The following is a 26114-nucleotide window of genomic DNA, read 5'->3' as shown; positions in this document are numbered from 1 at the left end:
GGAGTGCCTGGGTGGCTAAGTTGGTTAAGCATTTGACTTCGGCTCAGGTCATGATCTCATAGTTCGTGAGTTCAAGCCCTGTGTTGGGATCTGTGCTGACAGCTCAGAGCCTGGAGCCTGCTTCGGATTCTGTGTCTCCCTCTCTCTCTCTCTGCTCCCCTCCTGCTCATGCTCTATATCTCAAAATTAAATAAACATTACACAAATTTTGAAAAAAATTATATTCATCTTTACCTTTGGGTATTATTTATTGTTGTTTGTTTTTATAGAGTCGTCTTCTTTTTTACCACCCTTGTTAATCAAATTATGTTCAAACAGGTATATAAAGCCCAGAGGGAATCATAGAAGGGTGATGATAGCCGGGTGAGAGTTTTTAAAAATCTTTGGCAGACAGTTGTTGGGAAAATTTTGTTAAAGCTGGTATGGTGCAATATTTTCTGGATTCATAGTTTTCCTTACCTAACAAGACACAGTGCAAAACACAGTCATGGATCAAAGAGGATTATTCTTTGGATAGCCTTGGTACCTGTATCACTGAGCCCCTTTACTAGGTTAGTAGTTAGGATATTTGAATGTCCTCTTCTGTCAATGCAGTATACATATCTGGGGCAGTGATAATTATTCATGTATTTTTCACGGTTTGGAACGAGATAGGTGATAAATAGGTGACCCACAGACCTGGTATAATTAGCTAATGTTCTAACTATTCTGGTAGCAAGTATGAGGTGATACTAGCTCAGCATGAGCTGTATTAGGGGGAATGGGGGTGGGGAAGGGATTGGAAGAAAGGGGGTTGTAATAAACTTTTAACCACAGTGAAGTTTTTTTATTGCAGCAAATGTTATATCTTGAATTTGGAAGACAATATTTATATAAATGGAGAAACTGAAAACTATAAATAAACTAACTGCCAAAGACTTAGACCTACATGTATCCCACTAAAAAATCACAGTTGACCCTTGAACAATGCCGGAGTTAGGGGCCCTGACCCCTCAACAGTCAGAAATCCATATATACCCTTTGACTCCCCCCAAAAACTTGACCAGTAATGGCTTACAGCTGACTGGAAGCCTCACTGATAACAGTTTATTAACACATGTTTTGTACATTACATGTGTTCACTGTAAGCAGTGAAGTAAGAAAATGTTATTACAGAAATCAGAAAGAAGAGAAAATAACGTTTACAGTACTGTGCTGTATTTATTGAAAAAGATCTGCATATAAGTGGACCTGCACTGTTCAAACCCATGTTATTCAAAGGTCAACGATATGTATGTGTGTGTTTGGTAGTCCGTTTCCTTGGATAACTTTTCTCAGTAAAGAGGCTGAAGAGTTCAGTTTGGTATCAAGACATCTTGTTGACACCTTGGTGACGGAACATTGCCTAATGGAAAGCACACCTCCACGGGAATGCGGTAGAATTTCCGCTGACAGAGGAAATCTGTCCCAAGCATCTTGCAGACACTCTTTAGAGGCCACTACTGTCAGCTTTTGTCCTGTTTGTTTTACGTACAGGCTTTCTGCAAGTTTTCATGCCTCGTGGATGGATGGTGGCCAGACTTAGGTTTGGTTATGAATTCCTGTTTCTTCTTTCCCTTTAGCCTTTAAAAAATGTTTTATTATGGAAAATTTCAAATGTACACAAAAGTAGAATAATACAATATATTCTCACACCATTCTTTTTTTTATGTGTCCCTTCTCAACTTTCGTTGCGACCTATTGTAAGGAAACTCCAGACAACCTATAATGTCACCTGTAACAGTTTTAGTGTGTATATCAGTTGGATATGGACTTTATAGAAAAGCACATTTCGCACCCACCAAATTCCTTATAACCTAATTCCTTAATATTATCTAATACTGAATCTCTTCTCTTTATTATATTCTCAGAAATGTCTTTTTACTGTTAACTCTGATTCAGGTCCAGATAAGGTCCTCCTAATGCACTTGACTGATACATATCTTTAATCTTTTAAAATCTATATCTTTTTTGGGGGGGGCATGCCTTATATTTACTGGAGGCACTAAGTTGTTCCCCTCCTCCCACATCATGGATTTTGCTGATTGTGTCCCTGTGTTCTGTAACACGTTACTTTTTTCCCATGTTACCTATAAGCAGATAGTTAGGTTTGGAGGCAGACTTCCTGTTCACGTTAGAAAGCCATCATGTTTGACTGTTCCACTTTGTGTACTAAGATTGATTGGTGGGCTCATTTGGCATAGCTTTGTTGTCAGGCGTGATAACCAGCTGACCAACAAAATCCATGGGTGACATTGTGACAACCTATAGATTTCCAGGTCTGTTCACCTTCTAGCTAAATGGTCTTAATTTGATATTCATTGATGATTATGGCCTAAATAATTTATTTCACTATTGTTAACATTTTAAGAAGACTTGAGAAACTTGTAGAAAAGGAAAGGCAAATTTTTAAGAACTTTAAAAAAAAACTCCCAAGTGTACTCTGAGGTGTCTGGAAAATTAATTTATGCCAAGTATGTTTTTCTCTGCTTATGGCTTGTAAAGGACATGTGTAGAAAAGAATGTTTCAAAGTTACGTGTTTAGCTAAATTTAATTCCCCTCTATTTGTGTTTGAATGAATTGTCCTTAAAAGGTTTTATGGGAACAGATTTTGAGTTAGACTCTTGCTTTTGCATTATTATGTGTTTGTGAAATATCTTTATCTATGTTGGGTCTTGCTTCAAGGATAATAAAAGTTCTAAGGTTACTTTGCGTGGGGACTGTGGGCCATGAATCTATATAGGTCACTTGAATTCATGGAGGTCATTTTTTTCTCACTGTTGTGGTAACACTTCTTTTGTAAGCTTGCCTAGAAGGCTGTTTGTTGTGTAATATTGGTAAAAATAGTTGACATTATAAAATACTTCTTGTGAGCCAGACACCGTACGCTGTAAATTGCACGCACTAATTTATGTATCTGCACGTAATTATTATCCCTGTTTTATATTTGAGGAAACCGAGGCAGCGAGATTAAGTAATTTGCCCAGGTCACACAGTGAATGAATGGCGAGGGCCAGAATTTGGACCTCCGCCGTCAGGTTGTAGAATGTCTGCTGCACTAGCAGGACAGAGCAGGTTCTGTAGAGTCTCTGTTGCAAGTGTACCTACTAGTCCTGGAGAATAATTTATTTGTATTCATATACAGGTAATCTGCATATATGTGCATATTTTGTTTGCTTGTGGGTATCTATAGAGAGAGACACACACACTTATGTCCGCATGGAGGAGCAAACATGCAGAGTTTTCCCTTAAGGTCTTTCTCACTCTAAGACCTTTTTTGAGTCTCTTAATTTTAGATGGAGGTGGAAACAGCCCCCAGACTTTGTATTATCACCTGGGATAGAAGGACTTAGGAGGTCAGAAGAGATGGGAATGTCACAAGGAAAAGCTAGCAGACAGCTTAAGGTCACAGATTCACACAAGATACTAACTACTCTGGCTTTGCAACCCATTTTGCCTTGATGTTCAAGCTGCTTGCTCTCTGAACATCCATCCGGATCTTACCCACACGGTTTCAGGTTGGAGCGGAAAGCCATGCAGGTAGTATTCAGTACCATAGAAACAATTTGTCAAACTCGTCAAATGATAACAAATAGCAGTGACAGGTCTCGGTTATCGAACCAAGAATCAGGAGGCAATATATAGACTGTCTTGTCCCAAATGTGTTTTCTGCTCTTTGCCACATGATTGTTTTTTAAATTTTTAATGTTTATTTACTTATTTTTTTGAGAGAGAGAGTGCGAGCTGGGGAGGGTCAGAGAGAGAGAGAGGGAGACACAGAATCCAAAGACAGGCTCCAGGCGCTGAGCTAGCTGTCAGCACAGAGCCTGATGCGGGGCTCGAACCCACAATTGCGATATCGGGACCTGAGCCGAAGCTGGACGCTTAACCGACTGAGCCATCCAGGTGCCCCGTACATGATTTTTTTTTTTTTAAATTTTAGGTAACGTGTCTCATATTTTAACAAACTTCAATAATTCTCTTCACCTCTTTTGCTGTCCTACATTCTACTTTTACTTTAGCGAGTGAATTTCTGATTGCTAGTGAATGACATTCTAGATGGGAATAATGAATGATTTGAACAGTCATGTTCTATCACAAGAAAATCTCTACCTTTCTCTGTTTTTATGTTTGAATTGGGCTTGATTTGGAGCGCCTGGGTGGCTCAGTCAGTTAAGCGGCTGACATCGACTCAGGTCATGATCTTGTGTTCACGGTTTCCAGCCCGTTGACAGAGCAGAGCATGGAGCCTGCTTTGGATCCTGTGTCTCCCTCTCTCTCCGCCCCTCCCCTGATCAAGCTTTCTTTGTCTCTGCCTCTCAGAAAATGAATAAAAATGTTAAAAGAATTTTAAAAAATTGAATTGTGCCTGTTTTGTATTAGTCTGATAAGAGGTTAATGTGTGTGAATAGAAAAAATGACTGGATCCTCAAGAATATGTCCGTTGTTGTAACAATCTGATGGTTTGAACAGTTGGATATCATTGACAGGGTTGTGTTACACAGAATTAGGGAGGAAGCTTCCTTGGGGCAGGGACCAAAAGAGAGATTTATCTAGTGTCCTCTGGTCTGTGTTTGAAGCTTCAAGCAGTTAGTTGTCACTGGTGAAATTTAATAGAAAAGGCCTCATGGGACTGATTCTCTAGGCAGAAGAGAAGGATGCACTTAAAGACAACACATTGCTTAATTTTATTTATTCTATTTACAGATTGAGATGTTGACACTGTATATAATTTTGGTAATCATTGCATCCTTAATTTTTTCCAAATTTGGAGAATTTCCTGAAGTACTTAGCATGTTCCATGCCTTCTAACAGAAACATTTCCTGAATCATCACTTTTTTTTAAAGTTTATTTATCTTTTGAGAAAGAGAGTGAGCACGTGCACATGGGTGCAAGTGTGAGTTGGGGAGGGGCAGAGAGAGAGAATCCTAATCTCTGCACTGTCAGCGCAGAGCCCTATGCTGGGCTCCAACTCCTGAAACATGAGGTCACAACCTGAGCTGAAGTCAGACACTTAACCAGCTGAGCCACCCAGACACCCCTCCTGAATCATCTTCATGTCAGTGCAGCCTTTCCTTTTTAGTAAGTTCTTCTTTGTGTGGTTGGAGAAAGAATTTCTTATTCACCTGGAGAATGGAGAACTCAGTAAAATAGAGGACTTAGTAATGTTTGTGCGGGATTCATTTTCTGTAGTTTTTCTCTCTCGGTATGTGGTGATTCTATATACTGAGGTCATAGATTTATAGGATTTTAGAGGATAGGATCCTTAGGAAAGGGTTTCCCAAATCTTAGGTCAAATGCTTTCATTTTATAGTAGAAGAAGTCGTCAGTTCTTCACTTTTGTTGGTGACTGTCCTGCATATCTCCTCCTCTTGGTTGCTGAGTGAGGTGGCCAACCATTTGACACATGGTTGAATTTGGTGTACTAGAAATTCAAGATGAATATTTTATGGGGCATATAGGGTGTGTTAAAAAAAAAAGACAAGCTAAACATGCCTTTTGGGTGACTGGGCAGTTCAGTAAGGAGGCTAAACTGTGCTCTGGGAGCCTGGCCTCTCCTCTCTGGTCCGTACAAGTGGGCCTCTGCCTTGGCACCAGTCCCCCGAATAGGCAAAGTTGTTTCTTAATGGGCTTACAAGAGAAACAGCCACATCATAAATAATAATCCTGGAGCTTTCTGTCAAGTTTATACATCTCATATTTTTTTCCCCCATATTCTCTATAACGTCTGGAGCAACTCTTGGTGGATGACATCCTTATCTTTTTCCCAACTTCTTAATAGGATGGCCTTGGACATTTCACCATAAGATTTGACTTGGTTTTAGATAGATAATCTTTAAGGGATGATAACTACTTTAATCAGATAACGTATCTTAGTTCCACTTTTGACTTTACAAATTAAGGAATATGCAGAACTTAGAGAAAATTCAGCAGAGAGCAGAATATATATGGGGTATTAAATAATATTAAGTATCTGGGGATATTTATCCTAAAGAAGAAAAAAACAATAGGATGATTTAATTATCCTCAAATATAGATAGGAACTATGCTGGCAAATGGAAGCTTCCAGATGGTCTTTGAGAAAATGGTTTGAGCTCTGGGCATGTGACTGCGGCGGACACACCACTGGATGCCCCTGTGTATACTTTCACTGGTAAAACCACTGCATAGAAGCAAGAACAAACAAAAGCACTTACACTTTGTCTTTTGCAGCATTTAAAAATTTTTTTTATTTTATTTAAATAGTTTATTACCAGGTTGGTTTCCAGATAACACTCAGTGCTAACCTGAAAATGAGCTCCCTTCCTCCTGTGACGTCCCTCCAGTACCCTCTACTGGCCAAGCTTAACATCATGCTCTCTGTCTAGGAGCACTAAAAAGCCCTGTGTGTTATCACAGAGCAGGTACTGAAGGGTGAATTTGGAGTTGAGAGGCAATAAATTGATAACTAGCACCAAAGCCACACACAAGAGTACGTACTATGTAATCCACTTTAATAAGGTCCCAAAGCAAGGAAACTATACTGTTAGAAGTCAAGCTGGCAGTTACCCTTAGAGAAAAGTAGTAGTGACCAGAAAAGAGCATGGATAGGCCTTCATGGTGCTAATAATGTTCTTTTTTTGGAAGTGGATGCTGATTACGTGGGTGCGTTTGTGCAGATTAGTGCTTTTTTTAGTTATAGCTTAATTCCAAAAATATAAGCTTAAATACAAGATCCAGTCTAGAATAGAGAGAATACAAAATAATCCTGGGGAACTCACTCTTTTCTTATTTTTAAAAACTGGCTTGAGGGGTGTACATCTTAACATCGAAACATCTATCGCTGTCTGTTCAGCAGAAATATCCAGAATTGGATCCAGAATTTGTTGTTTTTAATTAAAAAATTTTTTTTAATGCTTTTTATTTTTATTTTTGGAAGACAGAGAGAGACAGTGCGATCAGGGGAGGGTCAGAGAGAGAGGGAGACACAGAATCTGAAGCAGGCTCCAGGCTCTGAGCTAGCTGTCAGCACAGAGCCTGACGCGGGGCTTGAGCCCACGAACCATGAGATCATGACCTGAGCCGAAGTCGGATGCCCAACCGACTGAGCCACCCAGGTGTCTCTGTATCCAGAATTTGGATCCAGAATCCAAAAAATTGCCAGACTCCCTTTCTTTTTGTTTGGGATCAGATTGTTAATACCGAGGCTACCAATAGAGCAGCTCACACTTCCTCTTGCTGCCATTCTTCTTACCGGGTCTCTGAATAGCAGCTTCTTAGTTTTTTGTTATGGCATTTCAGATGCAGTGTAAATAAAATATCACTGTTCTGCTCTGTAAGCATGGTCTTTGCTTTAATCTGTGTCGTTATATGCCCTTCTTCTTGTAGCTGCTCACAAATCACCAGGTCTTTTCCTGGCTGAGAAATTGGGAAGCCCACAGTGGTAATTCCCATGTAGGAGTTAATAATGAGAATCTTAGATGTTTGGTTCAGGAATTGGTGGTAGCACAGACTCAGCATGTGGCTTTTAAAAGCTCTAAACGGAAGCAGCTTAGGACTGGTTTCTTCAGGAGTAGCAACTGGGTACAGAATGGAAGGAATCCACCAGGTCATTTGCTGAACCTGGATCTGGGAGGTAGATCCAGAATTTGGACAGGAGGCGCATTCCCAGAAAACAAAGGTTGCTAAGAAGCTCTGGCAGTACACTGTGGGCAGAATTTGGGGTGAATTTAAAAGTGGAGGTAGTTTTTTTAAAGCCCAGTTGTTCATAAATTAAAGTGAATGACAGTAATAGACTCAGAATTACTGACTTTTGTGTGCGGAGCTTGATGTCTTCACATTGATAGGATATGAGGTTGTTTTTATGCTTTGAGTGGCTGGTGGTCCCCTTATCTAATGAGGCTTTGGCCAGGGCAAGAGTTCCCACAAATATGTAACACAGAAGGCCGAGAATCTACAGAGCGATTCCCTTGTAGAAGTGGTTCCCTTGTATTTTTGGACCCTTAAGTCATTTGAAGGTAAAGGGAATAAAGTAATGTGAATGGTGACACTAGCCTTTCATTTATAAATTCAGTCCGTGGACTTACAGGCATTCACTGCATCATAGGCCCTGTCCTAGGCCCTGGGGACTCAAAGGTGAATCTGATGCAGTCCTGAGGCCTTCCGGGTTATTATTTTATATTCATCTCTTTGAGGGCTGCCTTTATCATACTTGTCTGTGACAATAGCTTTGTCACCAACTCCTTTAGCATTCTATTGAGCCTTTAAGATCAGATACTTGGATTTCATATCCAGGCAAATGAGTGTCCTGACTTTATTTACGTCATTTTATTACTAGCGTGGGCTCATACTATCTCACTGATAAAGGGCTCCATTTGCAAATTTAGCATCTTGGGGGACCCAGGACTGAAGGTATGAATTCTGCACATATATTCTGGGGTGACAGTTTGGAAATTTTCTGTCCTCCAGTCTGGTCATCCGTATGTAGAACAACCTGCAGTCACATCACTGCAGCTGGTTCTTTGTGCTGATGATGGGAGGGAGTGTTGGAATGGGTAACACAAATACAAAATGTAATGGAAGCACGAGATTTCGGGTATTAAGTTTATATTTCAAACGGTTGTCTTTTGATCTGGGAATCGTTACCGTTGCCAAGTAAACTAAGGCCCTTCTCTGCGGCTTTCTTGCTCAGTCTGGCGTGATTCTGACATCTCTCAGACCAGTCCTCCTAAAACAGTGCCACCGAGTTGTACTTCCAGGTAAGCCATGATTTAGGTGTTACAAGTCATTGTAGTTGTTTTCACAGTATGTTGTTTGCTAATATATTACTTTGAAATAGGTGACTCCATCTATACCAATTTGTAATTAGGTGAACCACACACAGTGTAGATGGTGTTAACAGATTTTAGTCCATTGGCTTAGACTTGCCTAAGGTGGTTTCTTGACTCTTCTGCTTACGGCTTGCAGTTTCTGCTCCCCGTGTGGTCCCGCCAGCTTTGGGGAGCCGTGTCCTTTTGTTGTCAAAGATTGCAGTTGCCAGCTGCCCGCCTCGCCGTTGGGCCAGCGTTGTCTGTGCTTGCTTTTGCAAGAACTTTTTACACGAGGCTCATTCACACAGCACCTTGATTTTCGTGACCCTTCCCCCTCCCCTTGCAGACTGATTCTGCATTTACCCCAGCCCTCTCTTCCTGTTAGATTTTGGGGAAGGGAGAATGATGGGGGGGGGGGCTGTTTGTTCTTTTAAAAATTCATAGCTTAAAAAATCCTTTTCAGTTTCTTTGAAATGCTTAGACCCTAAGGGAAGGGCAGGAGGTGCCAGAGCTGCATGGCTTTTAGGGGCTGAAATGGCCGTGGATGCCATCAGGAAGCAGCTCCTTCTGGATTTGCAGCTGGCCATTTCGTGTGGGATGTGCGGGTTAGGTTTCAGGATTTTACCGCAAAGGTGGAATGTAAGGAAATGTGTGTTCGATTCAGAAACAGGTTTTTTGTCTTTACACAAAAAACAACTCTTTGGAAATGTGTGGACACTTTAGTTTATTTTAAAACAACAGAGTTGTAGAAGTAGGGGGAAAGCCCATCTTTTTAGTGTTAGGAATGCCAAAAACATAGGTGATCGGATGTTTTTCGAATGTAGCTTGGTTTGCACTTGTTTGGCTCTTCTGTTTCCTGTCGAATAAAGAGTGCTGGGCCTGGATGATCATAAGTATGTGATTTTCCTTTTATTATTTATCCCAAAGTACAAACTCCGCTGAGGATTGTCTGTATTATAATTCTGTTAACGTGTTTACTTTGTTTCCCCGCTGTCTTGGATAGAGCTGTCAGATAGACTTTATTCCTGACTATAAATTACTCCAAGACAAATTTACGTAACAATTCAAAATTCAGATGGAAGGCATTATGAAAGTGGATAAAGAATTTAACCAGAATTACTTGCAGTTATCTGTCCCTGAAGATTTTATCTGTGTTGATCATATGAATTACTCCATGAGATATTTTGTTCCCTTGTGTGTAATGTTATGCAAAAGGGTCCATCCATCTTCTCTAAAAATGTACCTTAACAAGTCTTCTTGAAAGAGAGTTTTATCAAGATGTTTTAATTGCTTCCTCTTTACCCTGAGGATGGATCAAAATCATCCTGTTCTGTAGCCTCCCCCCCCCACCACACCCCCACGGATTTTCCTTTTTTCCTTTTCTAGACTGTTGTCATTTATCTGTGGAATGTGTGTCTAACCTCTGCCTACTCTCTGAGTACCCCAAATAGAACATCTCCAAATCCCGACCTCTCACTTATGCTATTTTCATTTGCCTTTCATTTGCTCAAGGCAGCTCAGTGTAGTGCTGAGAGCTGAACTGGAACCCAGGAAATCCAGTTCTTGTACTTTAGAATAACTGTGAGCCTTTGGGCCATCAGACTCCTCTGACCCTTCCTTTCCTTATCTTAAGATAAAAGGATTGCATTGCCTGAGCTTTAAATTCCTTCCCTTTTCCTTCAAACTTAGCCTGTCCAAAATAGAACTCCTCCATCTCCTCTCCCAAAAGGTGGTTTTTGTCCCTATTCTGGAAACGAAGAAATTGAAATCCAGGGAGATGGAATCAGTTGCACAAATCATACAACCCTTGTGTTCACAACTCAGGGGTCTGCACGGCCTGGTCCACAGGGATTCCTGTTCCCCCACAAAAGGCGTTTAAGTGTAAGGAGTCAAAAGGCCTCGGGTTACTTGGTGAGGCCTCTTGAGAATGAAATCGGTGTGTCATTTGTTACATCTTCTGTCTTTCCCCATAAGGTTATAGCTTGAATTTTCAGGGCGCTGAACCTTGAGTGGGCTCAGTTGTCAAGAGATTGTTTTCTTCAATCCTGTGTTCACAGATGTGATCATTCCTGATCCAGACAGTTGACTTGAAGGTGTAGGGTCTAATGATAAACAAAAAAGTACAGTCAGGTTTTCCTTTGCCCTGTGATATTTGATACAGCTCTGGTAGTGCCTGACTACTTGCTTCTACTACTGCCGTTAATAGTGATTCTTATCAACCTAGTTGATTTTTATCACCAGGGTAGGAGTTAGAATGATTTTCTCTGATTGAAGAGAGCATTTTGACATAAGTTAATGATTCATAGAAAACAACACAGATTTTAAAGTGAGGTACTTGATACCTGTAGGGGAAAAATTACAGAAAACATTTTTTAGCACAATATAGTTAGCTGTGAGTCAGATATTGATTTAATAACTGATGGTGATAATAAGTATATTGGGAAGGTAACACTTCCATCTTCTATAACAGGAGGTTACCTGCTTTTGTAAATAAAGTTTTATTGGAACACAGCCAGACCCATCATTTGCATATTGTCTGTGGCTATTTGTGTGCTGTAATGACAGAATTGAATTGTTGCAACAGAGATCATATGGCCTGCAGAGCCTAAAATATTTATTATTGGCCTTTTATAAAAATATTTGCCACCTTCTATTCCACAGGAGGAAGCCAATAGAATGATGTTTAAAGTTGGAAGAATAAAATATCTAATAGAGGCATTAGCATTTTTTACAGAAATATAATGGAAAGTAGCAAAAAGAATAGGTAGCTTAAGATCAAATGATCACCTTTGGGAAGAGTGAATCAGGAATGGGGTTGAATGGAGTCAGGGGAATATTACTATTTTTTTTTTTTGAGATTCTTAAGTAATTTCTACACCCAGTATGCATGCACTTCCAACTGGAGCCAGCCAGATGCTCCAAGAATGCCGCTTTTTGTGTTAAGCTTTAGGTTATTGAATTCTTAAACTAACTACTTGCATTACTTTGAAAAAAGTGTGAATGAAGTATACTGAAAAATTTGATTGGACTGGGAGAACAGAAAAAACAGGAAAGGGAAAAAAGATGGAGCCCACCAATTCAGACGAAGAAGACAGGAGCTCAGAGCCTTTTCTGAGCCTTCCCGTTTATTCACTTACGCACTCCGTACATAATCATTCAGAGGTCAAATATCAAGATTGATAGGGCAGAACAGAGTTCCTTCCCAGAGGACGCTTAGGCACTTAACAGCTGGTGGCACCCGCAGACACGGAAAACGGGAAAAGATGATATCATGGTGATAGGGCTGCTATAATTTAGTGCTTTTCACGAGATGTTTCCAGGGTTTAGGGAAGTTAGGTTAGACATCCCAGAGAGCATGGCACCGGAGCTGAGTTCTACAGGATGAGACTGGAGAAGAAGGCAGTGGAGGGATTCTCCAGATGGAGGAGGCACAGCCTGAACAAAGATCTCAGCGAACAGGGCTGGTCTCAGAACCTGCCAGTGCTCCGTATAGTTGGGTGAATGGGGGAAGGTAATGTCAGAGCCAGCAGAGACAAGCCAGGGGCCAGCTTGCTAATGCAGGACTCTGTGCTTTGAGGAATTTGTATTTTTCCCCCCGAGGACACTACAGAGATAGGATCTGATTTTCTTTACAGTTTAGAAAAATGTACTCTTAGTACAATGAGGATGGAATGAGGAATAAAGGTACTAAGAGGCTATTTCAAGTACAAAAATGATTTCTAGAAAGGGAATAAATTGAAGCGGAACTAGGGAAGAGCCAAGGGATTCAGGAATTTTGAAGGAATTAAAGGAAAGGGCAGGAGTTGAGGCTGACTGAATCCTGGGCTGGGTGGCACGTTGTGGGACATTAGCCTCTGATGGTGGGGGCGGGGGAACAGGTGCAAATGTGTGTAAAGGTAGTACGGAGTTTGGTTTGGAAAGAGGTGTGGGTTTTTTGTGCCATCTGTGGAAACCTCGTTGGAACTGGCTAGCACATGGTTGGCAGTGTTCACTGGAGGTCAGGAGGAGGGTTGGGTTTGGAAATGGACAGTGGTGATGGTGTGGAGAGATGAAGTTTGGGAACTTTGTAGAGACCTCAGTAGGCCCCAGGGGTAGTACCAGTGTTGAACCCTGGGGGTGCTGGCACTTAATAGGCCTTACAGTAGGAGAGGCCTCGGAGGACGCTGAGCTTTGGAAGCTTGCATTCGGGGAAATCAGCAGAGCATGCCCTCCAAGAAACCAGTGAGAGGAGAATTTTAAGAAGAGGACATGGTGCATGGCTTAAAATGCCACGTGGAAGTTATCATAGAGTTTTAAAATGGCCATTGGATTCGGCTCCTGGGGAGTCATTGCTAAGAGCAGCTGTCGGGAAGTATTACGGGAAGAAGAGAAAATACAGGTTTGTGGGGCATTTGTTAGTGTAGTTACTATGTTAGGATTGGGTTGAAGCTGTTTCTTTGTTGAGGAGAAAAGAACTGTAGAAAGAGAGGTTTAGTGATAGGAGAGGAAAGGATTCTTCCGTTTAGAAAATGTTCATTGAGCACCTGTTAGGAGCCTGGTGCTGTTCCAGACTCAGGGCACAGCACGAACGAAACAACGCTCACATTTGTGTGCATACGTGCGCGAGTCTCACAGGTAATAAGTTTATAATCAACTAGACATAATATAATGTCAGATAGTAGTAAGTGCCAGAAAGTAAACTAAGGTAGGATAAGGGGTTAGAGGGTGAGGACAGGGGTCGGGGTGTTCTCTATGGGGTGGTTAGGGAGGGCATCACTGACCAGGTGACATTTGATGAGACCCCTGACGAAATGAAGGAAGACTACGTGCAGAGTAATCCAGAGGCGGGGGTGGCTGCGAAGTGGGAGAGGGTGGATCCCAAGCATTGATGTAAGGGTTAGCCGTCCTCAGGAGAGAGCCATCTTCCTCTGATGCTGGTGGGGTGCCCATCAGGACAGGCAACGCCAGTGGCTGCCACGTGGCTAATGTTCACCGTGTGACAGACACTAGAGGCATCTCAAATCCTCTGAGGTAAGTATTGCCACCATTTTACAGGTGATGACCCCAAACTGGAAGAGGTCTCACCTGGCTAATTGTTATTAGAGCCTGCATTTATACTGCTTTTTGGCCCTTCACACCCTGCTGTTGGCCTCCTATAGGTTGCTCTAGCGACGGACATAGATAAATTCGTGCAGTTTATGGAGGGTGCGAACGTGGGAAAGTGAGAAGTTGAGGGCTGTCTTGCCCATTGGGCCCTCTGTGGTCCAGAATGTAAGGGATCTTGGTAAGAGGTGTTTCGACAGGGGTGTAGGGAAGTTGGCATCCCCAGGACCCCTTTGCCTTTTTCATTAACTCTTCCCGAGCAAGTTTTTACTCCCCATGTTCCATTCCTTTCCTTTCCACAATCCCTGTGCTGTAATAGTGTGACACTGCCTTATTTGTGCCTGTGGTTGTCAGAGAGTTCTCGGGAACCATTCTGCAGGTTGCGGGTGAGCATAATTAGATTGTAAAAATACATATTCATTGTGGAAACTTTGAGGTTTATCTGATTTTTTAAAGTGTATTTATTTATTTTGAGAGAGACAGAAACAGCATGAGTGGAGGAGAGGCAGAGGGAGAGAGAGGGAGACAGAGAATCCCAAGCAGACTCCACGATGTCAGTACAGAGTGTGACACGAGGCTTGAAACACATGAAACCGAGGGATCATGACCTGAGCCGAAAGCAAGAGTCAGATGCTTAACCGACTGAGCCATCCAGGCGCCCCAAGGTTGATCTGATTTTTAAAGTTGCTTCTCATGTACTCTTTGCCGCAAAGGGCCTGATATAGTTTGGGGTCTGGAAGTCTGTGACCTGCAAAGGTCCTTGTCCTTCCTGCCCTCAGGTGTGTCTCCTGCTGTCCTGGCGAATATAAGGGACCTGCTATGTGTGCACTTGTCTGTGTTTGTGAAAACACTCACTCTTGAAGTGAAATAGACTCCTTGGTCTGAGCACAGATTGTTAGGATGGCAGAATTCTCAAGGTATAGTAAATGTAAATTTCTGAATGAATGGTGGAATGATGTTTTATTTTTTTTTTAAAGTGTCTGAAACTCAGCACTGAGGAACTTGGAAATGGCACAGGACACTGTTGCGGAATTCTGAACTGGAGAGAGAGATTGAAATAAGAAAAATAAGTTTTGAAATGTCACTTTTGAAACCTGGCACCCTTGTTTTTCTTCATAGAAACATTGTTAGGTGTGTAAGTGTAAGAAGGACTGAGAATTTTAGTGGGGAGTCTGTGTGGCTCAGTCCGGAAGGACTGAGAATTTTTATATTGTTTGCTTTTTACGTTATTAGCAGCTTATCTTGTGAAGGCAGTTAAATCCTACATCCATACATAAGCACTGAAATGCAGTGAGGAGAGCAGGAGGCCCGCCAGTTCTCATATAATTCAGACCCTATACACATTAGCTTTGCCCCTGTTGACAGATCTCCTGGTTTGCCCACACAGGCAGTTCGTAGTATGTCTGTATTCTCTTTCTAATTAAGTGGTGGTACCCTGAGGTTACTTGGTTCTTTATTTGAGCCCAAAGGATCTAATCACAACTTTTGAGTTGACGGCCACCCAGCAACAGAAGCAGTAAAACCATTTCTGGTGTGTGGAGAAGTACATGTGTAAGGGTCTGTCGGGTCATCCATTCCCACAACACAAAATTTAGCCTTACAAAAAGGTGATGTAGTTTTGTATTTTTTTAAACGTGTGCCGTAAAAGGTAAAAGAGTAGAGGTACCTTGAGGGAGTGCCTTGTAAATTATTAGATACTATGTGGAGGAATAAAAGTCCATAAATGCCTATGTCACACCCACTGATGCTGTTGATGATGTCTGCCAGTTTTGTGGGGTGGCAGCGTCCTGGTGTGTGAAAATCCAGCAGGTGCTAGCAATAACGCCACAGTAATAGCGTGAGGTTAGCCAGAGCTTGCTTTTAGTGAACTGGAGCAGTTACTCTTATAGTAACATCATTCCCACTCACTTGGATCTCACACACACATTCCTTCTCTCTTTCACAGGATGGGGTGGGGTTATCTATGCAGCATGAATATCACTTAAAGGTGCCGGTAGTAGTATCTTGCGTGTGAACAAATTGGCTGTGGGGAGATGTGGTTTAGAGTCTTTCACCACCGCTTTTCCTACAAGCTTTCAGTTTGCTGGGTAATCAAATTCAAGCCATACTTGCGCAGCCCTTCCTCTTCCCTGGTCTTTCCCGCTTGTGCCCATCTGCCTTCTCTTATGTTCTCAGGTCCTGTGATGACACAGGCCCATGGGGTGGTGGGCCATTGATCTTCGTGGCCCTCTCCAGTGCCCAGGCTCCGCTGTGATAGACGTGTTCATGCTTCCTACCTCCTCCTTGAGCTGCCTCCATGGCCCAGGTGTATCTCCTACCGGCTTATTTCTTGGGATGTGTTCCTTAAAGTGGAATCGGCAGATAAAAGGACTTAACAGTTTATAGACCGAGTGGCACACTGCCTGGGTGCCCTTCAGAAAGCTTGAAGCAATTAGGAAAGTGCCATTAGCGATGATAAGTTGGACCTGGTTCCCCCATGTTCCTGGCAGTGCTGGGGCCCTGCTCACCTGAGGCATGCCAGTTTATGGTACTTAAGCGGAAAGTGTGTTTTTGATGGCTCTACTGCATTCTATATTTTTTAGATATTAAAGAATAAATTATATTGGCATTGGTGGGGTTTTCTGTATTTTTTAAATGATTTTCATTTTGTTGGGCAGAATTTTGAGTACATATGTCCAATTATTGATACTCTTTTTTTTTATTAGCTAGAATTTATTTTTCCAACTTATTTCTTCATTTCAGAATTTGTGGCCATTTGTGATGGCTGAGAAGATTGGTTTTCTAGGGCCTGATAATTCGAAGTTGACAAATAAAGGAGATAAACTTACACTAACATAATTTACTTAGAACTGACTTTACTATGATGACAATTAGGGGTGAAATTGTTTTAAGTGCCCTGATTCAGAGCACTTACCATTTTTTTGGAATTTATGGTTTTCCTTCCTTCCTTCCTTCCTTCCTCTCTTAATTATTTATTTTTAAGTTAACATCCAAGTTAGTTATATAGTGCAACAGTGATTTCAGGAGTAGATTCCTTAATGCCCCTTACCGATTTAGCCCATCCTCCCTTCCTCAACCCTTCCAGCAACCCTCTGTTTGTTTTCTATATTTAAGAGTCTTTTATGTCACCCTTCCTGTTTTTATATTATTTTTGCTTCCCTTCCCTTATTTCATCTATTTTGTATCTTAAAGTCCTTATATGATTGAAGTCATATGATACTCGTCTTTCTCTGACTAATTTTCCTTAGCATAATACCTTCTAGTTCCATCCATATAGTTGCGAATGGCAACATTTCATTCTTTTTTATTGCCGAGTAATACTCCATTATGTGTGTGTGTGTGTGTGTGTGTGTGTGTGTGTGTGTGTGTGTGTATGTGTGTGTATGTGTATGTATATACCACATCATTATCCATTCATCAGTCAGTGGACATTTGTGCTATTTCCATACTTTGGCTATTGTTGATAGCACTGCTATAAACATTGGGGTGCATGTGCCCCTTCAAAACAGCACACCTGTATCCCTTGGATAGATACCTAGTAGTGTAATTGCTGGGTCATAGGGTAGTTCTATTTTTAATTTTTTGAGGAACCTCCATACTGTTTTCTAGAGCGGCTGCACCAGTTTGCATTCCCACAGTGGTGCAGATGGGTTCCTCATTCTCCACATCCTCACCAGCATCTGTTGTTGCCTGAGTTGTTAATTTTAGCCATTCTGACAGGTGTGAGGTGGTATCTCATTGTGGTTTTGATTTGTATTTCCCTGATGATGAGTGATGTTGAGCACTTTTTCATGTGTCAGTTGGCCATCTGGATGTCTTCTTTGGAAAAGTGTCTCTTCATGTCTTTTGCCCATTTGTACACTGGATTATTTGTTGAGTTTGATAAGTTCTTTATAGATTTTTGGATACTAACCCTTTGTCATTTGCAAATATCTTCTCCCATTCTGTCAGTTGCCGTTAGTTTTGCTGATTGTTTCCTTCACTGTGCAGAAGCTTTTTATTTTGATGAGGTCCATATAGTTCATTTTGCAACACAGAGACATGTTGAGTAAGAAGTTACTGTGGCCGAGGTCAAAGAGGTTTTTGCTTGCTTTCTCCTCTAGGATTTTGATGGCTTCCTGTCTTACATTTAAGTCTTTCATCCATTTTGAGTTTATTTTTGTGTATGGTGTTCAGGTTCTTTTTTCTGCATGTCACTGTCCAGTTTCCCCATCACCGTTTGCTGAAGAGACTGTCTTTATTCCATTGATTATTCTTTCTTGCTTTGTCAAAGATTAGTTGGCTATACGTTTGTGCATCCATTTCTGGGCTCTCTGTTCTGTTCCGTTGATCGGAGTGTCTGTTTTTGTGCCAGTGCCATAGTGTCTGGATGATGACAGCTTTGTAATACAGCTTGAAGTCCAGGACTGTGATGTCTCCAGCTTTGGTTTTCTTTTTCAAGATTGCTTTCGCTATTTGGCATCTTTGCTGGTTCCATATACATTTTAGGATTCTTTGTTCTCGCTCTGTGAAGAATGCTGGTGTTATTTTGATGGAGATTGCAGAGTTTATGGTTTCCTTGAAGTGAATACTTGTTCCATCATCATTCACTAACTTGACCTTCCCTTTTCTTGATTTAGCCAATTCTTTCTGCCCTCCTTCTTTCCTTCCTGACTTTGCCCACTTTGTAGCTTGTTAGCAACTTGGATGCTGTGCTGTTCCTGAGGAGCAATATCCTGGTAGTCTTTTATGGTTCTTATAGAAAATCCTTCTGACTTTTGGAGGAGAAAACCTAAGTGGACAGACACACATATCACATTCATCTGGATGTAAGAAATAATTATGTACATAAGAATAATTATGTGCCTCAGGAGTTGTTTCCTCAGGGAGTGGTGTTCTGTAGCACTGCGAGATGTCTAGGAAATCAAAGTACACAAAAACTTAAGAACGGTGTCTACATCCGGGCTAGAACCGGAAGCTGAGACTTTAGGATCCTCCCTTGTTTGTTTTTGAGGAAGGTGAGTGCTTTAGACCTGGGCCAGTGTACTAGTTAGTGATTCAGGCAGCCCCAAATTCCGGATTTCTTAGATTAGGGTTCTTTCTGGTTCTCGGGATGCCCCCATGAGTTTCTAGACCTTCAAAGCCAATTGCTGGGCTCTTACTGCTGTGATGCTCAAAAGTCATTTATGAGAAAATGTTTTGTGTCATCATGAGCATTATGATTGGGGTGGAGATGGGGGCTTAAATCTGTGTACAGTAAAAGCAGTCTTTTAAAAATCATACTGAATGTTAGAATGGAACTTATTTTGTCAAGTAATATATTCACATGGTTTAAAATGTCAAATTATGTGGGGGGGGCATGTGATGAAATGTATGAGTGATCTATCCTGTCTCACCCCAACTCTCTCTTGGTCCTTCAGGAGAACTACTTTTAACTCCTTTAGCTCTCTTTTTTGCTGTATTTATCTTTTTTGATTTATCAGTTGTAGGTATGATTTTTTTTTTAATTTCCTTCCAGAAGAAATGAGGATGTAGTTTATTTTTACCCCTTCTCCTCCAGTCCTCTTGGTATAGTCATGCCATTATTTTATGTCCCTCTTTTAGCTGCTTTTATGATTTAATATGCCAGGATCTTTTATAACTTATTTTGTCTACAAAGACAGTGTCTTTTTGACTCCACCCATCTGAAGCAATAAATTAGGGTTAGGTAAGCTTAGGACCATACTCTGGGGGCTGGCTGTTGGCTGTTGTTACAAGATTATAAATATTCTGCAGAAGGAACCTGTATTCTATGTTTTCCTCATGTGTCACAGTTAATCCTGAGATCACCGTAAATGTTTTATTTGGGATTTTATCATAATCTTTCCCTTTTTTATGTTTTACAGAAATAAGTATCTTCCTTCAATAGATGATAATGAAAATACAAAAGAAAGAGAAGCAGGTAAGTGATCACATATCTGCTTTAAAATTTAAAAAAATTTTTTTTAATTTTAGAGAGCATGAATGGGGGAGAGGGTCAGAGAGAGAGAGAGAGAGAGAGAGAGAGAGAGAAAGAGAGAGAGAAAGTGGGAGGGAGGGAGGGAGAGAGAAAGGGAATCTTAAGCAGGCTCCACACTCAGCATGGAGCTGGACGCGGGGCTCATACTCACGAATAGTGAGATCATGACCTTAGTTGAAATCAAGAGTTAGACGCTTAACCGATTGAGCCACCCAGTCACCCCTGTGATCAATTTTTTTAGTTTATGTATTTATCATTTTAGAGGTTTGGTTAATCTAAAATCTATAAAGTTTGTACTCATAATGATTTGTAGAAATTTCTTCCTAGACAAAATAATAAACTAATTAGAAGGAAGTAAACATCAGCCATTGGGCATTTGGTTTCTTGAAGGGGAGGAGAATTGATAAAAACATTTCTGAGCCTGTGTGACCCACCCTGCCAAGACCTCTTCCTTAGTTGCTGCTTCTGCGTTTCACGTGGTTCCATATTTAAAGGAACCCAGAGACGCCAACCAGTGTGTTCAGGGAGGTGAGAAGGGCGGACCTCCCTCCGTCTCTTGGAAACAGGCTGTCTCTGATGAGCTGTTTTGCTTTTGCAGAATTGAAAGACAGTGTGGTAACTGGCGGCATCTGAGCCCCTGCCCTTTCTGAGCCTGCGCGTGAAAAGGTTGGGTGGGATCAGCCACTTAGCGCTCTGCTGCTTGGGAGCACGGACTAGTCAGATACGGAGTGACCTAGGGATACAGTTACAAGGATTATTCTCTCTTCTCTCCCTGTGAAACCAAACCAAAAGAAATTGTTTTAGGAAATAATTGACTCATCTGCTGCCAGTTCTTAACAGGAAGAGCGGTGACTAAATGGTATCTATCCACACGGATTTCTTTGTACCCGGCTCTGTAGCGCCATCAGCTGGTAGACAAACACTACAGAGAGTGCAGCTCCGTCTGCCAGGAATTTATCCTGTGGGGAGACCCAGACAGGTGTCAGCTGGGTGAACAAAGTTTCTCACCACTGTTTGGTTCATAGCAACAAAAATGGAAAGGAACCTACATGTCCATCAAAAAGGGGGACTCTTTAAATCATAGCACATCCATCTAGTAGAATATTAAAACCTCTGTTAAAAAGAACACAGTGAAGAGAACCCAGCCCTTCAAAAATTATCATTTATGATACATGGGTGGGTTTATATTTCTTAAAACATTCTGCATATTTAATATTTTAAACATTCTTTAAGGTAGGGTTTTATTTCAGTAAAAACATTTTTTTTTTTTGAGAGACAGAGACAGAGTGTGAGCAGGAAGGGGCAGAGAGAGAGAGGGAGACACAGAATCTGAAGCAGGCTCCAGGCAGTAAGCTGTCAGCACAGAGCCCGATGCAGGACTCAAACCCATGAACTGTGAAATCATGACCTGAGCTGAAGTCAGACGCTTAACCGACTGAGCCACCCAGACGCCCTTCAGTAAAACCGCTCCTTACCAAAATTACCCCAGCATGAATTCAGGTTTCTTTCTTTTGAGATTTTACTGGTTCATAGTAAGACCTTAGTGTTAGCCAGCTATTATATATAGCTTAGGTTAGGTGAGTTTTCACTTAGAAACTCCATCCTGTCCATCGATAGTACTAACTAAAAGATTAGCTGTGGTAGGGGAGCAAGTTAACTACGTGGAGCCACTTCCAGGAGGAATCGATCCCGCTTCTCGGAGGTGGAGGGAATAGGCCATGCTGGTGACTAAACTGGGAGCAGTTGCAGAGCATGGATAGAGAATTCCATTCATGCCAAAGCAGTCCATAGGTACCAGGATTGAGCGTGTACATAGAGTTCATTGCCTGACACAGGGGACGCCCGTGTTCTAGAATGAACTTGGGCTTTGATTCTGGTAGAATAGAGTTGAAACTAACTACCACTTTGCTGTGTAACCTTGGACAAGTTCGTACCTTTTTCCTATCATTTGAATGGGAGCAATCATATGTGCCTCACAAGGTATTGGATTAAATGGGGTAATTCACCAAGTGTTTGGCATTCAGTGTGTCAAGGGCAAGGAAACCATTCAGTAGAATGAGAAAATTAACCATTAAACTTTGTCCTTTCCCTTAACTGTGGTTCTAAAGTGTTAGAAGTAATAGCAGGGCATCTGGCTGGCTCAGTCGGTTCAGCATCTGTCTCTGGATTTCAGCTCAGGTCATGATCTGTCGGTTTGTGAGTTCAAGCCCTGCATCAGGCTCCATGCTGAGCGTGCGCAGCCTGCTTGGGATTCTCTCTCTCTCCGCCCCTCCCCTGCTTGTGCATGTGTGTGCTCTCTCTCTCTCTCTCTCTCAAAATAAATAAATAAACTTAAAAAAAAAACAACAGCAAATAAAATGTCCACTCTTTAAAAACCTCATTCCTACGAATTCATTTTTCCTGTTCTCTAGAGGAAATTGACATGTAAATACATTCTGTTCTTGGAAGTTCCTCATTTCCTTGTCCAAGTTTTATTAAGGTAAATTAAACCGAGATCAAAGATTTTGCAAGTTAATCAAAACTTGGTAATAAGTAATCATACTTGTATTTAACCAGAAAGGGCATCCCTAGAGTGGTGTGCCAAGAACAAAGGGTTTAGAGATTGACTCTGTATTGCCTAAAGAAGTGTTGTAAGAAAAATAGCCTTTTATAATAAAACATTTAAAATTGAGTCATCAGGGACTATAGTCTTTTATCTATATCAAAAAATAAACTTCTTTTTCTAAGAAATCTGTGCATATATTTTAATTCCTAAAAAGACTAAGCAGTATTAGGCAGAAAAACATCTTACGAGATATGTAGTACGTATTTCGAGGAATAAAATGTGAATTCTAATCATTGAAAACCCTTGTAGCACTACTAATACATAGTGCAGCTAGAAGTATTAAATTTATTTATTTTGATAGAATGAGTGAGCGGGGGAGGGGCAGAGAGAGAGGGAGAGAATCCCAAGCAGGCTCCACACTGTCAGCACAGAGCACGATGTGGGGTTTGAACTCATGAACTGTGAGATCATGGCCTGAGCCAAAAGCGAGAGTTGGACGTTTGACTGAGCCACCCACCTCTTTGTAAGGGGACAGAACTGTTGCTGATGTGAACAGTGCCAAACCTGTGGTAAGGAAGTACTGATTCACATTCATCCCGGCTCCTTCCTTGTGTGGCACTGAGAAAAGTACCAAGTGTGATAAATACTACCTGATATACGATATGGGTGAGAAGGTTTGGGGGGCATGTGTGCAATGTAGAGGAAGGTTTATAAGCATGAACACAATAGGAATAGGGAATATTGGGTGTAGGAGTAAAACCTGACCAGGAAGTTAACTCGGACCCTTCTCTCCGCACCCCAGAACCAAAAGTCAGATGAGTAGAGCCCCTCATCCTAGGTCCTCTAGCAAATGAAAAGGTGGGGTGGGAGGAGTTTTCTTCAGATAAGTGGTGGGAATGTCAAAGCCCTGTAGATTATTAGACCCTTTTCCCTTTCCTAGAGTGAATGTGGATATAATTTATTCACTAAACAAATATTTGTTGAGTTTTTCAGCATTTGCCAAGATCTATTTGAGGGTCTGCTTGGGGCCAGTTACAAAACTGACTCAAAGTTAGGTCTTTTACCTAAGAAAGTTTAGTCTGGTTACAAACACACAGCTACAGTGGGGGCGGGGGCTGGTGTACTCCTCAAAAGAGCCAGGGTTCTGCATCGCGGGGGAAGAGGGATGCGCTGGAACTGGAGAGCATGGCGCATGTCAGCCCCACCAAGGAGTAGGAGACGTTTTAAAGAGGTGGTGAGCCAGGTTTTGGTCAGGTCGTTTCTGAGGACATAGGAAGAAAGCTGGGGAGGGAAGAGAGTGGCATATGGGTGGGTTTGGGAGGGTGAAGCATATGGTAGTAAAGGCGAGTGGAGAGCGCAGAGTGCAGAGTATTAAATTTTGGGTGATGTCCTATGATAAACGCAGATAAAAGGCTTGGTGGGTTTAGCCTTTATTCCCAAAAGTGTTGGTCCCACCTGTGCTTTACTAGGGGGAGGTAAGGACTCGGATCCTGAGGACAGTGTGTGTACCTACTAATACAGATTACCAAATAATGACCCACAATTCAGAATAGTTAAGGAGAAATAGCACCGTTAATCATATGGATGAATAATTTATTTCTTAGACTTTTCAGTGTCACCCTGCGGAGGGTCTTACCGGGTAATACTAGTCAGACCTTCCATTTGGTAGCCATTGGAAGGCCTTTTAGCAAGCCTAAAAGGGAGTGTTAGTAAATTGCTTAGTAGAACCATGATTTTAGGGGCGCCTGGGTGGCTCAGTCGGTTAGGCCTCCGGCTTCGGCTCAGGTCAGATCTCATGGTCGTGGGTTCGAGCCCCGCATCGGGCTCTGTGCTGACAGCTAACTCAGAGCCTGGAGCCTGCTTCTGATTCTGTGTCTCCTTGTCTCTCTGCCCCTCCCCCTCTCATGCTCTGTCTCTCTCTGTATCAAAAATAAATTAAAAAAAAAAATTTTTAAACAGCCTCACCCTGGAGTCATGTATCAAAAGTACTTAAAATGGACTGTCTCCAAATTCTCCCTCCTCCAAAGAAAGCAATCTGAGCCTTGAATCCTTTTCTCTATGTTTTGACATACTTTGACAGGTTTTTGCTGTTGTCATAATTTGTTGTGTTCTGAAACATACTTGAGAAGCCAGAGTGTCGTGACCAGGATGGTAAAAGAACATTGACTCAATTCGAGGCATGTGGGTGGCTCAGTTGGTTAAAGTGTTCAACTTCAGCTCAGGTCATGTCCTTGCAGTTCATGGGTTCGAACCCTGCGTCAGGCTCTGTGCTGACAGCTCAGAGCCTGGAGCCTGCTTTGGATTCTTCTTCCTCTCTCTGCCCCTCCCCTGCTCATGCTCTATCTCTCTCAAAAATAATACACTTAAAAAAATAAAAAATAGAAAAAAGAACATTGACTCATTTCATATGAAGTATGATGGAAGAAATTGCAATTATGTAGCCTTCTAAAGAAGGGAAGGTTTAGGGCTCCTGGCCAGCCCAGTTGGTAGAGCACGCAACTTTTTAAAAAAAAATTTTTAATGTTTATTTATTTTTGAGAGAGAGAGAGAGAGAGAGAGAGAGAGAGAGAGAGACAAAGCACAAGCAAGGGAGGGGCAGAGAGAGAGGGAGACACAGAATCTGAAGCAGGGTCCAGGCTCTGAGCTGTCATCACAGAGCCCAGCGTGGGACTCAAAATCACCAACATGGAGATCATGACCTGAGCCAAAGTCGGAAACTTAACCGACTGAGCCACCCAGGCACCCCTAGAGCACGTGACTCTTGATCTCAGGGGTTGTGAGTTCAAGCCCTCCATTGGATGAAGAGATTACTTAAAAGTAAAAATTTTTTTGGTTGTTGTTTTTGTTAAAGAGAAGGTTTAAAAGCATCCTGTGGAGAAAAGGGTTTAAATGTATCTGTTGTTGGACCTGTAGATGCGAATGGCCACATGGAGAGCGTTACTGGAGGACAGGCCAAGGCACTTATTAAGTCTTTTTCTCTCTCCTTATTCTTCTCTGTCAGCATCCAAATTTAAAAATTTATCTGCCCCCAGTTTTTTTACTGCCTGGAATTAACAAGGTTTGGGTTGATTTTGTAGAGCTGGTGAATTCAGATTTCTAATACTCTTGAAACATCATAAGAGAAAAATCCTCCCCCTCCCCAGGCTTAAATGCAAAAATATGATAATAGAGTTGGGGACTAGGAATGACAGATTCTGGGACTTTGGTGAGAGGCAAACTTACCAGCTTCTTCGCAGCATGTGATGCCTGTAATCATTCTTCAAAGGGCTCTCGTCTTCTGGCTTCAGTGACGCTCACGCTTCTTATTTCCCCCACCACAGCACTGGCCTGAAGGCTCCTTCTCACCCTCTCTCTAGGCTCTTCCTCTGGGGGCCCTTAAACATCATGGTTTGTCAGGTTTCGGTCCTGTTCTTTTTTGTCCATTCTTCCCGGGCAGTCTGATTCATTCTAATCGAAACATCTCTTGGAAAGTACACGTGAGAGCCTCCTGGACCCCCCACCCCCCCTGCATTATCCTCAGGTGCCTGAAACTGACCTTTCCTCCCCCTGGTGCAGACCAGCTGTGCCTGCCTGGCAGCGTCAGGACGCCTGCTTTATCACCCAGAGCACAGGACTCCTGGCCGAAGAAGGATGGGATGTTTTCAATGGAGGGGGAAACAGGACACACACACACACACACACACACACACACACACACACAC

General features: G+C 41.9%; 1 protein-coding gene across 4 annotated transcripts in view; it reads left to right on the top strand.

Moving 5' to 3' along the window:
- Positions 1–8742: 8742 nt before the first annotated feature.
- CHD6 (chromodomain helicase DNA binding protein 6) overlaps positions 8743–26114 on the top strand; it is a 151056-nt gene continuing 133684 nt past the window's right edge. For all 4 annotated transcript variants that reach the window (XM_029915998.1, XM_029915996.1, XM_029915997.1 and 1 more), the window contains exons 1-2: positions 8743–8758; positions 19756–19811. In XM_029915998.1, the coding sequence (XP_029771858.1) occupies positions 19779–19811 (33 nt within the window). In that variant the 5' untranslated portion in view covers positions 8743–8758; positions 19756–19778. The remainder of the gene's footprint in view (positions 8759–19755; positions 19812–26114) is intronic.

Source organism: Suricata suricatta, chromosome 12, assembly GCF_006229205.1.
Source record: "Suricata suricatta isolate VVHF042 chromosome 12, meerkat_22Aug2017_6uvM2_HiC, whole genome shotgun sequence".
Taxonomy (NCBI): Eukaryota; Metazoa; Chordata; class Mammalia; order Carnivora; family Herpestidae; genus Suricata; species Suricata suricatta.
Note: the sequence above shows the minus strand (reverse complement) of the source record. Positions and strands in the feature narration are given on the sequence as shown.